This window comes from Pseudorasbora parva, chromosome 17 (assembly GCF_024679245.1).
Source record: "Pseudorasbora parva isolate DD20220531a chromosome 17, ASM2467924v1, whole genome shotgun sequence".
Lineage (NCBI taxonomy): Eukaryota > Metazoa > Chordata > Actinopteri > Cypriniformes > Gobionidae > Pseudorasbora > Pseudorasbora parva.
The window spans coordinates 9326278-9349610 of NC_090188.1; the positions used below are offsets into that span (position 1 = coordinate 9326278).

Genomic DNA, 23333 nt, shown 5'->3' on the forward strand with positions numbered 1-23333 from the left:
ATAACTGACTTAAGCTATGCTTAACTGTTTTAAAGAAAAAAAATTGATGACTAACTTGTAAGACTAGGCAACTGACCCCTGGTATTAAGATGCATTTTAGTAGATTGGATCATGTTAAATACAGATGTAAACGGGGTCAAAAACTTTTTGAGCTTGTCCACTTTCAGTCACTACCAGAGGTAGTCGAAAATGCATTCGACCGGATTGCTTTCGCAGTGTTTTCGTAATGTGATGGAATGTGTCCAACAGCCACAAAATACCGCCTACTCTCCTCCTAATTTTTAATGCACGATTTCTACCACACACTCCCAGCATTCAACGTGGTCTTGCATCAGAGTAGACATTTAAGCTGCTGCCCTCCATAATGTGTTTTTCCGTTGTCTTTGGGCATGTTCATAATGTAAACTACCTCAGTTTATTTCATCCATTAGATTGAAAGATCTGAAAAAGCTCATACATTTACCCACCCATAGGCCCTCCCCTCGACCAATCAGGACAGAAGTGGTTGAAAGTGGACAAGAGAGACAGATTCAATTACTAGGTGTAACAGGTATGGGTCTCCCTTGTCCACAGGTGAACCAATAGACCAAAACGCATTTTAATACCAAGTGTAAACAGGGCCTAGATAGATATAACATTACAGTTTATAAAATTTTACTTTCGCTTTTGAATTTGCAATCCCCCCTACTTTTATCTTTACTTTAGGCCTATCATTTGTGGCCCTCAGGGAGTATATATGGGGCGTTGAAATCACTTTTGAATGCACGCTCGGTTTAAACCAGGGGTCTCCAACCTTTTTTAATTTGAGAGCTACTTTTTAAAAATTAAAGTTGCCAAGAGCTACTCATGTTATACAATACTTAAAACTCTAAATAATGCATCATAATTCTCATATTAACAACTATGCAAACTGTTTTACTCCGGAAGGAGTGTAGTAGCTCCAGTAGTCGGTAGCAATACCATACAAATTATCTGGTACTCGGAACCAATTTTTGTACCACAGCAAAACAAGTTTTTTTTTTTTTAACCTGACAGATCAAAGTGTTAAAATGTAAGTATCAAATATTAGGCTTTTGAGGATCTCTCAATCATCTCTGTATTGTGTTGCATGTTTAACCCCATACAATTAAAAACTACAGAGCTTTAATTATAAAACTAAACATTTAAATATAAGGAATTTTATTGGGACATATAAAGAGTCAACTGATGTTTGCTTTGTATGGCTTCTTCTAGGGGAGGGAGAAAAGCTTGATGCATCGATTCAGAACCGATTCTCAAAAATTAAGAATCGATTCTGTGTTCAATTCAAACTGCCACTTCCCCCACTGTAAGCGCGCGGCCGGTCACTGGCCAAACAGAAAAACACATTAATAGACGAACGTTCGTATGCTGACCGTTCGCAATGCCCAACCCTTACTGTTGCTATGTCCGACACACCATGGGCTTCTCACGCCACATACACGTTCTCACGTAGAGAAAATACATCGCGGAGCAAAGAGGCCTGACAACAAGCCGACAGACAGGACAGAGCAAGTTACTCGATATGAAAAAGTCTAAACTTTAAAATGTTGTCTTTTAAAAGAAATGTAAACCACAAATAGTGCTTTGTGGGGTTCTTTTTAATGTGCCATGATCACTACGCCTCAGCTAAAGCTGCTCGTGAACCGATTATCTCTTCCTTCTAGTTCGTTGATAAGCATAAAATAAACATGAATGAACACTAAAATAAATGTTGTTAAAACCGCAGAATGACATCAGTACACACCGTTTTCAAGTTCAAGTCCACCAACGTTAATCTCTCCTGACTGCTTTGTCGGACAAACTGGCAAATTCGCCGATGTGATTGAATTTAGATCACCTGTCAATCAATCTCACGGTGAAGGTTGAATTTAAAGATAAAATGGACAAACTACGACCTGCTTACCTGGAGTAACTCTGTTGCTTTTAAGTGTGCTATATTAATAAAATCTGACTTGACTTGAAATAACTTTTTGGGGGTTTAAAGACTTAAAATATGCTAAAGAAACTGAAAAATAGTCACACTTAGTTGTAAATTTAGAACTGTTTATTCTTAATAATTGTTCTTTGCAATTGAATGGCTTACCATTTTTCGTTCAGAGCTTGTTAATCCTGATATAACTTAATAATGTTAATAAAATAAAAAAAGAAATCTTTATAATCACTTTTAATATGGCAATACTGCCAAACAGATATTCTAACTATAAACAAAAAGCATAGTAACTCCAATTTTAGTTAATGTATTTGCACAGCAGGAGAATTAGTTGCCAAAAAAGCATGTTAAGAATCGTTTTGGGAATCGGAAAGTTCAAATATGAAACTCAAAACAAGAAAAAGTTTGCAGAGCTTTATAAGCTATTACAGAGTTAAGAGGCCATTGCTACAGTGTAGTACAGCTTCCTCCTCTGAATCTAGACATAATGAAGAGTTATGAAACTATAAAGTCAAATATATGTGCATAAACATAAACCCACCCAATGAAGCACAAAATGATGCTCTATTACAAACACATACTAAATAAACAAAAGGGCCCGGACCATTCAGTGATGATGGCCACGTACTAACAACCAGCATCATGACACTACAGAGCACATCTTCATGACAGCCCCCCGGCACACTACAATAGATCCGTTACCTTCAACAGCATTAGTACAACAAACAATCTTTCCACAGTCTGACTCTTACTGCGCCGTATAATGAACAAAGGTTGATGATTGATTATAGCTGAATTAATCAGTAGGCCAATAAGCTTAGCGAGCTTGCTAGCAAAGCTTGTACATGACAAAGTACACAATGTTAAGCGACCTGCATATCGCAATATGAACATATATCTTCAAGTATCTTTCACATACCTTCTATTTCGAGATGCGACTATGACTGAGAAAAACAAAAGCCTTATGAATAATCAACAGAGCTGATGATGCAGCTAAGTTAACCAACCTGTCAACAAGCTAGCAAGCGGTTTGTCATAACGACTACAGCTGTTAAACCGCACAAATAAACGTGTGAAATGAGACCTCGTGGTCCTCTCGTTTTGTTTTATAAGAACCTATATCTCTTTCTGCGTGCATGCGTCTGTCAAAACAGAAAAACATGAAAACACGGCTGTTGACTGGAAGACGAATCCAAAATGGCGTTCAGATTCATTTCCATTCGCTTGGCTAACTAGTTTAGCAGGCTGCCAAAAGCGTACAGACTAGTAATAATGCTGAAATGACTGCGTCGAATAAAGGCTTACATTTTAGGCAGTTCCACGTAGAGATGTCATGCCCTGCTGTTTTTCTGTTATATCACTAGACAGATATTCTGTCACCGGTAGGTAATCTCCACCACAGAAAAACTTACTGACGTGGAAATGGTGTAAGCGCACACTAACGTGATATTTCCTGTCAACTGAAAGCGGTTTCAGCCAATGGTATTTTGACTCTAGGGCCTTACTTCCCGTGTATTTAAAATACATTATGTCGTTATTTCGAATCGTCACTCAATCAACCATTACTTTTGAATGGCTAGTTTTTCGTGTTTATACACTGCAAAACCAATAACACTGTTTATCATGGTCGTAACATTAATATTCTCCTGGTCGCGTTCAAAATAGGGCGGATCTTTGGTGAAAGCAAGTCAAAACAGGGTTGGTTGAATTACACTGATGACGAAACACCACACCGGTGGCGTTCAGAGTTCATTCACACACAGGCTTATTTTTCTCCTGTCAAAGCATACAAGAGCTCCGATAATGCAGATCAGAGAGAAAAACAATAAGCCATACAATTTGCACGGTGTGAAAGCCAATTTGGAAAGATTCTGACAGAAATGTTTAAATGCACAATAAAAATTTAGAAAATACACGTCAGTTTGCCTAATAGGCCTATGACATATAAAAATGTCAATACTGCATACCAATTGAAAAGGTTTGTGAAGGTGTTTGCTAACAGAAATAGCATTCCTATTGATTAAAATAAATATATGGACTCTTGCACACACAAAAATGCACAAAAGTTAATATTCAATAACTCTGCCCAAGGAGGGCAGTGTTGCTTGACTGCAAGTGGGGCATGAAACCAGAATCAAATAAACGTCAGCAGAACCATGCAACAATATAGGCATCTTCAAAGAGAATATCAGAATTTCTAATATATATATACATATATAGGCTATAGATAGATAGATAGATAGATAGATAGATAGATAGATAGATAGATAGATAGATAGATAGATAGATAGATAGATAGATAGATAGATAGATAGATAGATAGATAGATAGATAGATAGATAGATAGATAGATAGATAGATAGATAGATAGATAGATAGATAGATAGATAGATAGATAGATAGATAGATAGATAGATAGTCAAACTAAACATTACGAAAATGCAAAGTAACTTGAGATAGTTTGTCGTGGAGTTGCACTCAGAACTGACGTAAATTGTGGGTCGATTAGTGTTAAACCCCCTGAATCTGTCTAATGGCTCCTCCAGAGAGAACCACATCTGCACATCTGCTTTAAACTAGCCTGCAACTCAATTAGGCATGGTCTTGTTTTTATTTAATCTTTTATTAGGTAGCCTACATGTTTATTTACAGTAAACCTATTCTTAATTTAAATAGTCTATAGATGAATAATGTGATAGATGATAGATGGGCAAACGCTTAAAAAAATCTAAAAATATGCCATTGAAGAACTGAGAATCTGAGAACCAATTTTCTTAGTAATTCGTCTTGTAATAATCTAATCTAATAATAAAGAGGCTTTTCTATAAAGAACCTTTTGAGCATTCGAAAGGTTCCATGATTGGATCTTCATGGAACAATGAATTCCAACTAAAACCTTTGTTTTTAATATGAAGTTGAGAAAAACATTATATCAGGCTACTCAGGCTACTGAGCAGTTTCAAAAGCTACTGACGGTTTCAAAAACCTCGAAATAACACCACGCTAACTATGAATGTTCATGCTCACTCACATCTAAGGTTTTGGAGGAAGTGTGGAAGTGAACTCAGGGTGACTGACCGAAGCCTTGATTTACTGTGCTTATGTTTAGCGCGCGCATGTGTGAGAGGCTGAAAAAGAGCGTGGGAGAGAGAGAGAGAGAGAGAGAGAGAGAGAGAGAGAGAGAGAGAGAGAGAGAGAGAGAGAGAGAGAGAGAGAGAGAGAGAGAGAGAGAAGGGGTGGGCATTCCTTCCTGCCGCTGACCTGTCGCACGAGATATTTAGCATAAAGTCAGTTCCCCTCTACATGGGGATCGAGCCTTCACTCTCCGCTACAAACTTATGACAGGCAACACCGCGAGAGAGGGAAAGGGGAAACTGTCTCTTTTCATTTGCTCACCCTAAGGAACTTTGTACATGACGACTGACTGCATCGTTTCTGTAAAGCAGCTTACACGCGTTGCACGCTAGAGTTGTACATTTTTCGAGGATTACCTCCACTAGACCGGGATTCATGTAAGTAGATGCGTGACACACACAAAAATCACTGGGTGATTATGTGCTCTCGTGCGATGGAGGGGCAGTGGGGACTGTTGTCTCCTTCTAAGTCTCTCAAAAATATAGGCTGCCTGAATCCAGACCTGTCGTGTCATTCAACACAGAGCGCAGCGCATTTTGCTGATGGGTGGCATGGTGCTCCAATGCCGTAGAGATGAAGATCAGTGTTGATCGGGGACTGAGGAGAAATATGGGACGCGCGAGCGTTTATCATCAGGCTGAAGTCGATTTCATGATGTCTGGCTGTGCCGAAATGTAGATTAAAAACCTCAGTTCAAAATACTTCTCATAACTTAAAAAATATCCAATATCGTGTCGGGTTATAGCTAGTGCTTTGTTATATAGGCTATGGTTAAATAGGCTATTTGATTTATTGTTAGGCTATAAATTATTAGGCTATGATCCGAAGCAATTTTTCAACTTGATAGACTAAAATACACTTCCTTTCATTAAGAAAAAACATCCTAGGAAGTTTACGTAATATTTGTAATTTACGCTCAGTGAGTTTTTTTTAGCATGGTACAAATTATTTCCATTTAAACACTGACTTGTAAAGACTTAATGTAGTTTAAATTGGTTGTTGTGTTTTAAAATAAAACCCTATATGATTTGTATATATCAGAAAACGGATTTGAACAAGTGGCTGCGGTTAGTAAAACTTGCATTGCATCATTTTATGGCAATTGTTTAACTCGCATTGCATTACAAAAACAACCATATTAATAATCAATCCTCGATATTTCAGAATTTCTCTTTCTATATTTTCTGCATGGCTATCCCTTTTTTCCTGGTATTGTTAAAGGCTATATTAGTAAAAATATTATAATTAAAATATTAATGCAATAGCTATATCCAAACTGGTGGCAAGTGTGCAAAGCCGTAAGACACAGTTATTTCTAATTTTAAAAAACAACAACAATAAAACATTCAGGCTTAATTTAATAGCCTACTTTATTACAGATCGCTTTATAAAATTGGAATAACGGAATAAGGCATGCGGCAATTTACATTTTATTTGGTTAATTTTTAATTAGTTATAACACGCTTCATTTATGTGAAATAGGCCTATAAAAATACTCCCCAAACGCACCTGTTTATCTAAATTTACATGCGGCCAGATAGTCAAACAAGATTGACCGAAACATTTCTGCCAGTGTATCGAAAAACAGAAATTAATCCGAATAGGCTCAGTTTCCTTTATTTATTTATTTAGTTGCATTTGTCTATGTTGTGTTTTATATCCGTAGCTTAGCTTATTTAAATAGGCTAGTAGGCTAGTTCTTATTTATGATGAATCTACTTTTTTCTCTCTCTTTTTTTCTTTTTTTGTGGAAACGATAAGACTAGTTAAAAAATATTCAAAAGTAAATCATAACTGCTAAGTATCGTTTAAACAAAATAGCTAAAACAGTTTATTAGTGTGTGTGTGTGTGTGCGTGTGTGTGTGTGTATGTGTGTGTGAGTGTGGGTAGGTGTGTGTGTGTGTGTGTGGTTAAACCACAGGCAGAACAACAATGCGTGACGATCTTGTGTTTGGTCACGTCGTTTCGTGTTGCTTTTAGTATAGGCAATAATACACAAACACATACAAATCTATATAAATTCAGTCAAAAATATATCAAGTATTAGCCTATACTTTCTTCAAAAATTGCTACCAAACATATATCAATATTTGTTGTGGATGTGATGCTTCATAATTTCATTAGCGAAAACATTAGTAGGCCTGTCTCAGTCGAACGTCGAATAGGCTAGTGCGTAATGGAATAAACATGCCTGATCTTATAGTGAGTGAGATGCGCATCTCCTCGTACACGGGTACTCGGAGCTGTGCGTGCAGGAAAAGCCGCGCTTTGACATACACAGCCGAATGCAAATGGGTGTTAGGAGGGGAGAAATTAACATCTACAAACATTGGGTAGAAATTCCATCTGCCGCCGGCTCGAGTGGGCCCTTAATAAGTTCTCAGACAGCAAAGTGACACACATCTTAATCAACTCTTAATCCAAGGAATTAATTCTAAACGCGTTTATGAATAATTCCTGAGATAATGCAGCAGCCCGTGGAAATGTATGCTGTCTGCCTCTGTCGAACCAACAGATGGACCCAGCAATCTTCTGAAAAACGAGAGGATTTACCTCTATTATCTCTTCTCTTATTAGATATATATATTTTAATGAGATCGATGATCGGGTATATAAACTGCCTCCTCACTGAAAAGAATTCCCTGAGCCTTGTCACCAGTATCTCAAAGGCAGCAATGTCCTAACATATAATGTGTGTGAGATACATAGAAGGTTTGAGCCAAACTTATAATAAAAAATATAGAGATTTTTTTTTTTGAAGTTTAAAAACTTTTGAACATTCATTTGGACAGTTGGTTCTATACAAGGAACGGTCTGTCCAAGGTCAGGTCACTTTCCCATTTGGGCTCTCCATTTTTCACATTTGAGAAATCTATCAGTGCATCTCGCCTTGTTGGCTCACAATCCTTAGTGGACCCTTGATAGAGTTTGAAATGTAATAATGTCACAAGTCCTGGCAGGGGTGGGAGGGGTGGGGGTGCATTGACACCTTGCTCAAGATGAAATAACCAGGTTATGTCATTGGGAACAAAGCTAAGGCATAAGGAACAGCATCTGAGCAGCCTGCTTGACAGATCAAAGTCACACGTGTTGAAGTAGTTCTGGTTGCAATTCTGCTTTCTCGATAGCCTCCTCAAGCCAGCTGCATTTACAAGGCAAGTTACCTCAATTGTTTATTAGATTAAAAAGAAAAGTGATTATAGGATATTGTATCTAATGATTTTTTGATTGATGCTTGAACATATGTAGCATTTAAAATTTGATTAATGAATGAATGTTAATTGAATCATTTCATTTAGGCCAAATGATAGCACAGACAGCTCAAAATCAAAAGGCATGCATTCATGTGCACACTAAAACAAATCATTATAATTTAACAGGACACTCTTCTTTGTTATCCAAATGTTTTGCTTTAAGGATACCGAGGCCTATAAGCCTAGTTGTTAACAAAACCTAATTAGGGACTGTGAAAAGGGCATCAATAGTGTTTTGGTAGGAAAAGTTGTAAAGCAGTGATGCTAAGTTGTTCGTCTGTTTTTTATCATGATATGATAATCTCTGTATCCCCAGGGTCTGTCACCTCATGAATACTGATCACTTCCTGGTTTTTTACTATCCTACTTGTTTGTTTTTTTCTAATGGGTGGCGGATTTCAAGCTGTAGAAGCTTTTATTGACTGCACATGAATATTAAGAAACAAAGAAAGATTAATTATGTTCTGGAATTCCATTTATCATGCACATTAATATACATTTCGATTAATTTGTCAAAAATGTAGGCCTAATATTCCACGAACTGGTGAAATTGAGTAATCAGGCTGTGCCTTTATGTTTACACTCAATAAGGTAGCCTTAATTAATGATGGAAAAGTCAGTCATCACCGCCAATTTGGAGAAATGCCTGATTCCAAACGTGTTCGTAGATCGCGTGAGTGTTTCGGGAGCTGTCGGATCTATAGGTGCTGAACCAAGGTCAAAACTTTACCTCAGCAACTTCATGAGTGCGTAAATGTTGCCAAACATTGCATAGTGCAAACAACTTTGTCTGAAAGTTATTAAGCATATTTGGTATGCTTACACACGGTACACACACATTAGGACAATGTCTGAAGGAAGAATGGGGCGATAAACAAGGGCACTTTAAACCTGTTCATCTTTTGATTATATATATATATATATATATATATGTGTGTGTGTGTGTGTGTGTGTGTGTGTGTGTGTGTGTGTGTGTGTGTGTGTGTGTGTGTGTGTGTGTGTGTGTTTATTGAAACGCAGAGTCAGATGTGTCAAACAATATTTGTAAAATAAATCTATTATCTTTTTATAGCAATTAGTGTTAATCAAAGTAGGCCCACATGCATTGTTATCTTATCTGTCATGTAAATGCAGTATATCATGTGCGTAAACATGCCTAAATTATCGTTCTAAATTAGTTTTTTTAACCATAATTATTTTTCTCGTATTTTGGCTAGATTCTAACTGAATGAATGTATAAATGTGAAACTAGGATGAAGACTGACGTTGCACAAGTACCCTATAGTCCGATGCTCTCGTTTATTACCAATATTTTGGTAACGCGGATTTTGGAAAGGTGGACACGAATTACGCGCTCTTTGGAAAAATGTATGCGACTCATTGACTAAAATATATATAACTTGGAAAATGTTTCCCATGAGATGTTGTGTGAGTTCATCATTACGTGGAAGTTTAATTTTAAACGGCAACAAAAAAATAATTCCATCAAAAGAATATGCTATTTTGGGTTCGAAAGTGTGAAGAGAAAATGCAAATGTCAATTATTATTATTATTATTATTATTATTATTATTATTATTATTATTATTATTATTATTATTATTTTGTGGGAATCTCGTTTAATCAAACCTTCACACCTTTAACAATCTATCAAGAGAGTTGAGATCCAGCAGCAAAAAAAAAAAAAAAAAAAAAGGAAAATCACGTTTGTTGCCTGTTGGCGTTCAGTTCCGTAAACTCTCCTCGGCGCGCGAGTTTCGGTGTCGTTTGCTTCATCCAGTCACATAACAGATTCCAAAGACAGTGGTTATGTTTCTATATCTCGAGGGTGTTGCTGCTGTTGCATAAATAAACGAGATGTTATTTTAGGCTCTATTACGAGGCTGCTATTTAAGGCTTTTGGTTCACGTAATTTTGAACTTTGATTGATCGGTGTCTAGTCCAAAACGTTTCAGACATAAAGAGTAGGCTACAGTTGTAAACGGATCAACCCTATCCTGACATCTTCGAGATTTGCAACACAAAGAAATGGCCTTTATTAGCCTACTAGCCTAGTACATTTCATTTGATATGATGAAACATGCAAATAATTGTTTATTTTGACTTATTTTTGCACATTCGGTTTCTGATTTATTTTAGGGGGTTTAGCCTATTTATTTAGGTTTGTGTCTTATTTTGGGGGATTAGATTGAATTTGTCTTTTTTATATCTCTGTTTAGCTTGAAGGTTTTGCAGAGGGATTTTTTTTTAAATCAAAAGCAATTGACCAAAATAATAATAGCATTGACAAAAATATTAGTTCGTTTATATAGCCTACCTAATTAAACTAAACGAAAAATATTTTATTTTTGTTTAAAAATGTGTGTACACGGACAGTCTGAAAATATGTTCCATCTTTATGTCGTGCAGCGTTAAAAAAAAAAAAAAAAAAAAAAACATTTTCGTTTCCATCCATTTAACCCAACATTGCAATAATTAGTTTTCTGTTAAATGGGCTCCCACTCATTTTCTTCATCGTAAATAATATCCAAGGTTGTAGAAAACATTGTCATGTAGGTTACTTACTTGTGACTTTGCAACCAACTTGTAATGCTATTCGACTTTTGGTTTGTTTCGCGTTCATTTTTGATATTTCCTAAACGACACTGATCGCTCATGAAAATATTATAGGTATGTTTAATTAAATCTAATGAAAAAACACATTACAAAATCTTTAAATGTAAGAATAAAAATGTATTTATGTCTTATATTTCATTATTAGCCTACAAGTCAGAATGAGCTGCGTCCCATGTGAACCATGAGCAAACAATGCAGTCTCATGTGTTTACAGCCTGAGCATGTGTGTATATGGTGAATAAGCATTCATATAAATATGACCCTGTGCTGTTCACAGAGCCTGGCGGTCGAGGTGATGGATTTTAACCTTCTAACGGACAGTGAGGCCCGTAGCCCGGCACTGTCTCTGTCTGACTCCGGGACTCCTCAGCACGATCCGGGATGCAAAGGCCAGGACAACAGTGGTCAGTATATTCATGTTTAATCATAAACACACTAAAATTCGTTCACTTTTAAGCCTATACTTAATTTTAACTTAGCCTAGCCGAAACTCGTGTATCATTTGCTATAGGCCAATTGGTTTCCTTTTTTGTGGGAGTCGAGACGGTCCAAATGCAGATGTTGCTACCCACCTATCAACCCATCAGTGCACAATTGTGTAGCCTATTTTATGACACTTTGTGTTCTGTAATTCGTGTTCAGGTTGAAGTGGACTAGTGATAACAGCTCCATATCTTTTTTGAATAATCTTAGCTCATTTGAATCCCGTATACATTTACAGAGAGTCTTTAGTGCACTGTGTATACTCATGACAGTCGCCATTTGAAGGAGAACATCCCGGCTAGCCAGTCACGTGCTGAAGGAACGGTGCATAAATTATTCATTCCTGCCTCAAATTTGGTATCCAAATGACAGTCAGTAGGCCAATGCGAATAAGCCTAAACACCTGTGAAAAAGAGCAAAGGTCTGAAGACGATAGGCTACACTTCACCGAGACACTGCACGACAGAAGATAATGTAGGATAATCCTAAACAAACTACGAAAAAGCGTAAAGGCTATAGTCGCTCATATTGGCTACTGTTTATAAGCCAGGCAGGTTTACAGTTTTATACAGCGTGTCAGGTCTGAATGAATTGAAGAACTTTAAAATCCATGGAACCTTTATATTCTACAAAAGATTCTTTATAGCGGCAAACTTTAGATTTTTACAATGTTCTTTAGGATATTGTACGAAATAAATGCTTATTTTAAGATCACTGAAAGGTTCTGTGGGGAACCAAAAATAGTTATTCGTCACTGTGAAAACCCCCTTTTGGAACCTTTAGCCTATTTTTAACATGCTGAATTTAAAAAGGCATTAACATAATGAGGAAAGCTATTTGATTGTTTACCTGCTATTTTGGCCTATCCCGTAGCCTACGACACTGAGAACTGCCAAACGTGTTCGCATCGCAGCCTATTTTAAGTTTGATTGCAATTTCCATCAACAGATAACCAGGCCTAAATATCACTAACCAGAAGAATCGCCCCTGGTTGGTTGTTTATGGAAAGTTTATATTTTTAGAAAGTCACAGGCTCTCATAAAACGGATAGTCAACGTTCTATAATAGCCTAATGAAGAAAAATAAAATAACCGGCAATGGTAAAAATGTTCTTCCACTTAGACCCCCCCCCCCCCCATAGGCTTATTATATTAAGCTGTTTTTATTATTTATAGACTTTGTTGTAGGCCTTTTTTACTCTCTCAGAAGCCTTAAATCGCATGTCTGAAAACTCCACCTGATTTTTTAATACTAATAACAAAGATGTTAAATCTTCATTAATAGTCTATTATTATACTGTATTTAATTAAATAGAATGGAAAGGTATTATTATTGTTGTTATTTTAACGAAAATGTGTTCATTTAATAATACAATGGCTAGAAACGTGACATTAAAACCATTTTGATTAACATTGTGGATTCAAAAATAGCCTAGGCTGCTAGGCTAAATAAATTATGGATTTTATAATAGGCCTATGTAACGTATAAAATTAGTTTGGCTACAACATATGTTCACTATCAAAAAAATTAAGTAAAAAATGTTGAACGAATATTAAACGTTTAAATTCAGTCAACGGCTTCTGACTCCTATCCGCGCATCGGCTCGTGGATGGACAACATTTTTTATATTCAGACTAAACAACAAATGACGATAAATCAATGCATTTAAAGCGTTGACAGTAATAAAACAAACGGACTGTAGAAATAGCGGTATCTGGACTGCAAGTTCCTCTCATTACGGCCCAAAACAATTTCGTTGTTTTTTAATTTCTCCGTTCGTGTTGTTGCAGTGCATTAATTGCATTGAACTCGCATTCAATTCTCATCTTACATTAATTAATTATTATGTTATAATCTCAAGTTTTATTTTTATGGGACTGTTGTAAGAGTTAAAGGGTATCTGCACTGACAGATGGCAGCATGATGTCTTATTGGTTTTCCTAGAGGCCATGGAAAGCTTGCTGATTAGTAAGAACTGCTCCTAGAGAGTTAAGCTCTTGCCAAACAGCCCCAAACCTGCCCTGTCACTAATGGCTGATCCCAGGATTATGTGGCCAGCTAATTTAGCCCTTTCTGTGGGGTCTTCAATTTGCAGAACTCTACACCACAGAGGGAGGATTTTCCTCACACATACAAAAACACTTTGGGCCCTGCAGTTTATCTTGATCTTACTTTCAAGTACTTTTTCTGTTTAGCACCCTGCAAACCTGATTAAGTTGGCAAAACAAAACAAAAATGAGGTGATCATGTACATCAACATTTTTAAATACATTTGTTTTTTTCAAAGTTTAAGCATGATAATTGTGGGATTTATTTGTAAGTTATGCATCGGCTTAATGAAATGCCTTTTTTTCTGACCCATACAGACACAGAGAAGTCCCATCAGAACCACACAGATGAGTCAAACCCAGAGGACGGCTCTCTAAAGAAAAAACAGCGGCGGCAAAGGACACACTTTACCAGCCAGCAGCTCCAGGAACTGGAAGCCACCTTTCAGAGAAACCGTTATCCTGACATGAGCACACGAGAGGAGATCGCTGTGTGGACCAACCTCACAGAAGCAAGAGTACGGGTACGTGTCCCGGCCAAACTAAACCACTGCATATGGCACTTTGGGGTTAAAAAACAATTGTCAATGTAATAATCTAAATTACTGTGAGTGAACAAGCTGACTGACAAAGATAAGAAGTTACACTAAAAACAGGTTATAACCTTAAAGGGTGCTGTCAGGTGCTTCATATAACTTTGAGAGGTTTCCATCATGGGATTATTATTAATTCATTTTGTTTTAATAGATTTTTTATTTAATTTTACATGAGTTAAACAGCCCGTAAACATACTTTATCAGCAGAAAAATTACAATAACTTTCATTATATTGTGATTATGCAATCATTTAACCCTCTGGTGATCATCACATGGCGGTCAAAAATGATTTTTGAATGAATGTACTATATTTTAGTTTTAAAAGGTTTTTGTTTAATATTTTGTATGTCTAGGTTATATTATGGTACTAAATGATAACCTGCAGTGTTAACCACTTTTTTTTTTCAAGCATATACCTGAAAATTGCCAACTTAAACTTAAGTTTGGTCTCTTTTGAAATAAGATTGGTAGATTATTGCTAAGGAAATGTTATTGCTATAAAAGTTTTGGTTGCACTTTATTTTACTGTGTCATTGTTAGTAATTCTATATTTAAGTACTGGGTCTTATTATTAACTACATGTACTTACTATAGGGTTAGGGTAGGTTTAGGGTTTGGTCAAGGGTCAGTTGCATGTAATTATGCATAATTTACAGTTATTACTATGCTACATACATGTAACAAGGGCACTGTAAATAAAGTGTTACCAAAGTTGTTATTGTTAAGAAAGTTTATTGTTATGAAAAATGCACGAAATACTATATAATATAAAATAAAATTATTTTATTTATAAATATATTTTGGGGGATTTAAAATATTATTATTATTATATTATTATTAACTGTAAATATTACATACTGTATTTATATATTATAAATTATATTATAATATAAATTATACCGGTTAACTGTAACCACTTTTTTTGAGCATAGACTTAAACTGTAAAACATTTTAAGTGCTTTGGAGCAAAGACTTAAGTTTGTCTCTTTTTAAAGAAGACTCATGGCAGATTTTAGTGGGGGGGGGGGGGGGGAGAGACAATTTTAAATTGTTATATGACATATATATTTTCCAAAACATGTTTTACTCTAAAACTCAGAGAAAATCAAAGCCATAAATCAAAAAAATAAATCAAAAAATAAATCAGAAAATCAAAGCCGAGGTTGATATCTCAAAAAATTGGCTTTCAGTAAAATGTTGCTTTGGCGCAGTACCAAATGTTTCCACTAGATGAATTTAGTTTTCCATACATTTACAAGAGGAGAAAAAGTGGGACTATTTTTTCAGGTAAGACCATGTAACCTTTTCAAATCATGTCCATGATGCATTTGGTCTGTTTAAAACTACCATATTCACTACCGTTTAGATACAGTAAAACAAACTTTAAAAAACGGTCAAGACTACTGAAGAGCATCAGAGGGTTAAGTAAACCTTATTGGCATTAAGGGCTCTTTAAAAATTGATCCAGGAACCCTAGGGTTCTATATAATATTATATCGTTCGCTATATTCTGTCACTATGGTGCATTTAGATCCTGTGTGTAATGAAAGGGTGTCCTTTTGAACCACGGGACTATACGTTAAAGGCCTAGGTTATTCCAGTATTTTCAGGATTACTTAAACACAAGACATCGCCTTTGGTGTGGGCTGTGGCATTTTTTCTTTTAACATGAAAACTGCAATATTGAGATCGCTGATGTAACAGGAACAATAGTTTGCTTCGAAGAACCTAGAAAAGGTTTGTGACCTTCGGTCCCAACAAAAAGCAGAAGTTTAATCGGTGAAGCACACAGAGAGAGCAGGTGGGCTCCCATTCTGATGGATGACAATACAATCGCTACCTCCTTGTCTGGCGCACTTCTAATGGATCAAATTCATGTTGGCCAGAGGAAAGGTCACATAGCACACAGTCTTGGTTGTTATTTTGAAAGAACAACAGAGGTAGAGATACTCCTTTCCTAATGTCTATCAGTGGCCTCCTGAACCGTGCATGAATGTCAGTAATCCCAGCTGGAACCTTATGCCACATATCCCGCATGCTTCTGCTGTCATATTGATTTACGCATTTGATAGAGTATGTGCTCCTAATAAACACACAAACCCTAAATCATGGCCCTGACCTAATGCCAGCTTGACCCAGGATACTTAAAAAACAAAACAAAAAAACTCCACAATGGACCACACATGACTGGTTTCTTCTCCATTTGACACTGCTACTGCTGATTTTGAAACTGAAATTGAATTGAAATACACTTCATTATCTCCAAGGGGAAATTTGTCTTGAACTCAAGATGCATTTACACTGACAATACAATGAATCCATAAACAATACATCATCATAAAAACACTGTGCTTTTGTTTACACACACTTGGATTTAAAAGTGAACAGATCATTCGAGCTTGATAATACTTTTTGTTTTATATTTTGTATTTATAGGAGATTTTATGGTGCTAAATTATATTCATACTTATAAATTATAATCCATTTAGTACCTGTTAACCAACCTGAAAATGACATTTCCAACTTAAACTGTCATAAATCTTGAATTCTTTTGAGCACAGTCTTACGTTTAGACTATTAAAAGTTTGGTCTCTTTAGCAGATTATTACTGAAGTGATTAAAAAAAAGCCAATGTTTATATGAAATATATACTTTCCAAAACATTTATTCTAAAACTGCAAGAGAATCAATAACATAAATCTAAATTTGAGGTTGATATCTCAAAAAATTAGCTTTCAGTAAGATTTTGTTTGGGCGCAGTAAGAAACTTTTCCACTAGATTAAATTTGTTTCCCATTTATTTCCAGTAAAAGTGTGACGGTAGCTGTGTCCCAAATGACGCACTATACCGATGCACTTATACACTATGTAGTATACACACCGTGTAGTGTATGAACTTTGCATGGTTATTTTGTCATTAAACATCAGAATCTGGTAGTGCCTCCCCCTCCACTATAGCCTAGAAATCTAGACGCACCGTAGCGGCAGCAAATTTAATTTGCCCGCAAGTGTCGTCTAGGAACTCTCAATACCCTTCTGAGCTGTATTCCTCAAAATCTGGACGGCCCAATCACATCGTGTATAGAGTCAGCGGGCGGGACCATAATGACGACGGCCGAGTTGCGTTTGCGTGCTTCTAGTAAACACAGAAACTGGCGAACGGCGGTGGTCTTTCGAATCAGCTCTGACCGCGACTCTGGAAGACTTGGAGTTAAGCTTTTCTCTGAGAAAAGAACAAAGAACGGCACTGAAGTCATTCTTAAGAATGGAAGATGTGTTCGGAGTTTAGCCGACCGGATTCGGCAAATGTTTAATCAGTCAGCGAGCTCTGCTTCACCTTCGTTGCTCTGGTTGGTTGTAGCGCTATCCTATCGCGTGCAGAGGGAGTTTGAAAGACAACCGTTTATCCCGCCCCTCAGATTGAGCCCTGTCTATGGTGAGTTTCCAGACCAAACATCTTGATGTGGGTCTGGCTTGTCAGGCTACCTCCACTACCTAATTAAAGCTGCGACAGTTGAGTGCATGAAGTGTCCAACATTGCGTACTTTAGTTTTTTCCGTTACTTTAGTGCATCATCCGGGTATTTAAAGCTACAGTGTGTAACTTTTTTAGTTTATTCTTAGCTTAAAACACTTAGTTCTTTCAAAAATATATGTGCTCATTAATGTATATTTACTTCTTTCAAGTTCTAAAGTATTCTCGTAAGTTTATAATATGCCATTGAAAATACATACGGGTGAGGGGTTCGAATGCAGGTCGCCATGATGCCCCTCCATCTTGAAAGTACATTAGCCAAAGAGGGACATACCCGTAAATTCAAGCTTTGCTTTTCACATTTTAACACTCGATGGCACCGTGTCGAATGTGAAGAGGGGGATTGCCCTGTTAATCTTGGACTAAATCGGCCACCGTAGGAGTTAAAACAAAATCAGAATTGACAGGAACAGAAACTATTATTCCCTGGATGGTCATATACCTTTTCAGCGCTAGATGGGGGAAAATATTACACAGTGGAGCTTTAAAGTGCACTTTTTCTTTTTTGAATTTTCAGTGTGAACATACTCAAACGTTATAGAATAGTGCATACGTATGCGAATTAGGACACACCTTATTTTTCCTTTACAAATCATATCCATGATTTTTGTTTTTGTGTTCACATAGCATGTGCCAAAACTATTACCAAGTTTCGTACCATTTGTGCCATTTTATGCGTGTATGCCAAAAATATAGTGAATGCACAGCGATCATTGAACTATATTTGACATTCAGTTATTTTGAAAGGCTTTAAACACCATTGCCAAAGTGTCAGTGGAACATTCACAGAGAAGGGTATTCCCTCTCTCCCAATATAAACTGGTATCATTTACAGTATGCTGGATAAAAGATGTCCTTTAAATATTAAAAATAAATAAATCCAGCAATGTTCGCTCACTATGGATTATTTCTGAAATATGTGGAGACAGTCCTTCTCAGAAGTGATAAAGTATTAATACCCATGATTGTTTGTATTTATCATATTTCCTTTAGTTACCATCTTCAAAAATATGTTAGAGTTATGAGGAAGGCAAAATAATTTTTCTGTGCTTCTGCTTACGGATATTACTTTTAAAAGCAATCATTTACATATTGTATATACAATTTTTTATTTACATTCCTAAAGCCTAATATTTAAAAGGAGCTCTTGATTTCATATTTTCCTAGCTAGTTTTTTTTTTTTTTTTTTACTAATTACAGACGGTGAACACTTTCACAGGGAAAAGATTGACAAGAAAACAGCATTATAATTTCTCAGAGAGCTAAATGAAATATATTCATTTAAATTTTCACATTAAAACTTTAATCCACCCAATATCCCCTAAAAATAGGATATAAAATTGACTAAATGTGAAGGAAGCTCTTTAATGACATTTCTCACTTGGGAAGCTCATAATAAGAGAATAAATTAGTTTAATAAATGAAGCACTTAAATTCTGCCTGGAGGAACTTTTCATTGTTTAAATCTCATGAGGAGTGTTTAAAAAAAATCAGAATATTAAAGTTCTGCTGAGCTGGTGGAGATTTTTTTTGGAACATTTTTGTGTTACATTTTATTTTAAGTTGTGTCCATGTTACAGTGTAAGTATACATACCGAGTGATAATAAACTACATGTACTTACTAAAGGGTTAGGATTGGGTTTGATTTAGGGTTAGTTGGATGTAATTATGCATAATTTATAGTTATTACTACAGTAACTACATGTAACAAGGACACTGTAAAATGAAGTGTTACCCATTTGGCCCCACTTTATATTAGGTGGCCTTAAGTACTATGTACTTACATCAAAAATAAGTACAATGTACTTACTGTGTTCAAATTGTATTGCAAAGCACTTTTGCTGATATTGAGGTGGGAAAGGGGTAGCGTTAGGGACAGGTGTGGTGGGATGGGTCAGTTTAAGGGTAGGGTTAGGGACAGGTGTGGTGGGATGGGTACGTTTATGGGTAGGGTTAGGTGTAAGGGAAGGGCCAACTTTGTAATTACAAATGTAACTACATAAATTAATTACAGATGTAATTACATGCAGGTATTTTTAAAATGTAAGTACAATGTAAAAACATGTATGTACACAATAAGTGCATCGTTTCAAATGATTAATAAAAATGTTATTACATATAGTTAAGGCCACCTAATATAAAGTGGGTCCACCCATTTTTGTTTTGCCCTGAATTACATAGCCAAATGATGCTGTTAACTCTTCTCCCGTTGTCCTTTCAACAGGTGTGGTTTAAAAACCGCCGCGCCAAATGGAGGAAGCGAGAAAGGAACCAGCAAGCCGAGCTGTGCAAGAACGGCTTCGGCGCCCAGTTCAATGGACTCATGCAGCCGTACGACGACATGTACTCGGGCTATTCGTACAACAACTGGGCAACTAAGAGCCTGGCCAGCAGCCCCTTATCAGCCAAAAGCTTTCCTTTCTTTAACTCCATGAATGTAAGCCCGCTGTCCTCCCAGCCAATGTTCTCCCCGCCCAGCTCCATCCCTTCCATGAACATGGCCTCCTCTATGGTGCCCTCGGCGGTGGCAGGGGTGCCGGGCTCCGGCCTCAATAACCTGGGAAACCTGAACAACCTGAACAGCCCCACCCTCAATTCTGCGGCGGTGTCAGCAGCCGCCTGCCCTTATGCCACCACGGCCAGCCCGTACATGTACAGAGACACCTGTAACTCCAGTCTGGCCAGCCTCCGGCTCAAGGCCAAACAGCACGCCAACTTCGCTTACCCGACCGTGCAGAACCCTGTGTCCAACTTAAGCCCCTGCCAGTATGCTGTGGACCGGCCGGTATGAAGCCCTCGCGTCTAGCCCTGGAAAAACCCCGACCCGAACTTCAAGCCCTTGTCTAGCCAACCCCACATCTGACTCCAAGGCATTATCACCCCGCAACGAACTTGTTATGGCTGCTGAAAGGACAGAATAGGAATAAGCTTCAAGAGGAAAGGAGCCTCACAATGGACCAGGCATTAAAGGACTCATGCAAAAACATGTTGAGACTTTGTTGCTGAACCGACCAACTGTTTAAAAGCTTTTGTCCACTGCATGATTAGAGACAAAAGAGGACCTAAACACTTCCACTGCACTCACAGGAAGACCTTGCAAAGCGAAAAGAATACCTGCTCTCACCACTGGAACAGGCGAGACGGTGTACATAACGGACTCTGTATTGTATGTGATAAACATATCTTGGAAATGTAGTATTTTAATGATGAGAGGAGCATGTTCCTCACGAGCGGAATGACCTCTTCGCGGAATTTTAATCTTTGTTGTGAATTCCATTCACCTAAGGTCAGAGGTCAAAGGTTGTTGTAAGATGACGAGACGGAAACCTAGCAGTGAGTAGTTTCAGATTAAAAGAAAAACAAGTACACAAGAAGAAAAAACTCTGAAAATTAGGAAACTTTTTTTAAAGAATTAACTAAAAAGCCATTGAGTAAATAGATTTGTGTGGTGTTCTAAAAAAGGGAGTCTATGACTGTAATATAATGTATGTAAGAGTGCAGTTGTTATAAAACAAGCTTTTTCTGGTGTAGCCTGCTTTGTCTCATTAAAAATAAAACAAATGATTATTGTTTTAATGAAGAACCCATGCTTTGAAAGAAAGTACCACTCGCTCTCTGAACGATACGCTCATGACATTGGCCTGGGGAAGAACACGAAGTCCTTGTGACACCATAGCAACGCAACCTCAGATCCATGGCAACATTATACAACAGCAGCGAGCGCGGGAGATCGGGAGGCAGAGATATAGATGTTCTTACTGGCCTGTCACTGATCTGTTTGACCTACAGTCTTGGAGGGGCTTCCATCAAGCGGCACTCACTATCCTGTAACGGGGGGTGGGGGGGATTCTTGGTTCAGTGCCTTGTACTTCCGAGGGAATACTGCCAAGATTACGTAAGTGTATGAGAGGAATCCCTCCAGAGAGTCGCAATGGGTATATTGCTCAGGTTTAAAGCTCTAGCAACATTATATCTCCCGTTCTACATTTTAAGAAACATTTACCCAAGATAAACACAAACATATGTGTGTGTGTGTGGGCATGTTTTTGTGACATATGAGGACACAAATGTGTGTAATAACATGGGTATGACATAGGTATTACAAGGAGAGGGTGAAATAGGAGGGTGAAATTGGCCATGTCCCCACTTTTCAAAATGCTTATAAATCATACAGGATGATTTTTTTGAGAAAGTAAAAATGCAGAATGTTTCCTGTGATTAGGTTTAGGGGCTGGGGCAGTGTAAGGGGATAGAAAATACGGTTTGTACAGTTTAAAAACCATTATGCCTATGGTCTGGAATGTCCCCATTTGTCACAAAAACAAATGTGTGTGCGAGTGTGTGTTTATCATGGGTAAATTCTTCTTTAAATGTAGAATGGGAGATATAATGTTGCTAGAGCTGTAAACCTGAGCAATATAGCCATTGCGACTCTCTGGAGGGTTTATCTTGGCTAAATGTTTCTTATATGTATATACATATACATACATACAAACAAAAAAATATGATTCAATATTCACCTTCATAAAAGGAAATGCCTGTGCTGTAAAAATATACATGCATTATATGAAATACAGGTTAAAACTTTTCTTTGACCGAATTACATTACACTAAATTAGATCGCATGAGATTATTTCTACACTGCCACATAAAACTTTCTGCATTTTTACATAAAAAAAATAAAAAAAACCTTCTGTATGAGCTGTTGGACCAAAAAACTCAAATGATTCCTGGTATTGCCATCCTTGTGGACACACACACACACACACACACACACACACACACACACACACACACACGTTAAAAAGTACATTATGAAGAATACAATATGGGACAACAATTTTTCTTTGACATATTTATTCTTGTCTACTGCCAAATGGAATTTCTTTCTTTCTTTCTTTCTTTCTTTCTTTCTTTCTTTCTTTCTTTCTTTCTTTCTTTCTTTCTTTCTTTCTTTCTTTCTTTCTTTCTTTCTTTCTTTCTTTCTTTCTTTCTTTCTTTCTTTCTTTCTTTCTTTCTTTCTTTCTTTTCTACACCATGCATAATGCACAGTGCAAGTAAAACCAGTTTGGATGCATGCAAATATGATGTTTAGTGTAAAAAAAACATACTATGCAGTGAAATTAAACAACAGTGAGAGAATGACATATAATTACAGCTTTCTGCCATGGCGGATCAGCATTTCAAACAGGATTTGGGTGAGGCATCCTTTTCAAATCAATTGTCTCACAAAGTAAAAAGCAGTGGAGTCTCTCCATTTGCGGTAATGGTGTGAGCTCACGATGATGATACACACTGAGCACTCCAAATCAATATCTCACTGGAGGGTAAATATCTCTGGTCTCTTTTGTTTACCTCTCAAAACAGATATGAACTGAAATGAAAAGAAAACACATTTACAATGGTCTTGACCTGTAATAATCTTGAACCCTTAAGCTATCAAAATGTGAGAATCCAATACAACTTCAAATGTAGCCTGTATAATCAGGTCTGGTTACAGAATTTAAAAAAAAATCAGCTTCTGAAATGAGTGAGGGTGCTCTAGAAAAATGCGAACATGTGTAAGCAAGGCTCCACCATAACAGTGAGACATTGTAAAGCACGTTGCTACTTTTACAACTAATTAGAAACAAATTTCAAAATATTGATATGAAAATGCATTTTTTTCTCAATCTGCATTTACATTGTTTATTTTGATGTATTGTTGTCCTGTGC

At 36.9% G+C, this 23333-nt stretch overlaps 2 protein-coding genes across 10 annotated transcripts in view; one reads left to right on the forward strand and one right to left on the reverse strand.

The window, feature by feature from the left end:
* gbf1 (golgi brefeldin A resistant guanine nucleotide exchange factor 1) overlaps positions 1-3388 on the reverse strand; it is a 105791-nt gene extending 102403 nt beyond the window's left edge. For 8 of the 9 annotated variants that reach the window (XM_067422227.1, XM_067422226.1, XM_067422223.1 and 5 more), the window contains exon 1: positions 3257-3388. The gene's annotated coding sequence lies outside the window, so the exon portion shown is untranslated. Of the gene's footprint in view, positions 1-2870; positions 2890-3256 lie in introns of those variants that run through there. The other variant, XM_067422220.1, reaches the window with a different exon arrangement.
* Positions 3389-5246: 1858 nt separating this feature from the next.
* Positions 5247-21074, forward strand: pitx3 (paired-like homeodomain 3). The gene is made up of 4 exons (XM_067421313.1): positions 5247-5463; positions 11234-11360; positions 13806-14011; positions 19843-21074. Exons 2-4 carry the CDS (start codon positions 11252-11254, stop codon positions 20407-20409), a joined length of 882 nt encoding a protein of 293 aa, XP_067277414.1. The 5' UTR covers positions 5247-5463; positions 11234-11251; the 3' UTR covers positions 20410-21074.
* The last annotated feature ends 2259 nt before the right edge of the window (positions 21075-23333 follow it).

Bases quoted from the DNA above. Each gene is read 5' to 3' on its own strand.
- pitx3 (XM_067421313.1), top strand. From the start codon at position 11,252: ATGGATTTTAACCTTCTAACGGACAGTGAGGCCCGTAGCCCGGCACTG. The intron at 11,361-13,805 runs GTCAGTATATTC...TGACCCATACAG, and splicing joins CAAAGGCCAGGACAACAGTG to ACACAGAGAAGTCCCATCAG. The intron at 14,012-19,842 runs GTACGTGTCCCG...TCCTTTCAACAG, and splicing joins TCACAGAAGCAAGAGTACGG to GTGTGGTTTAAAAACCGCCG.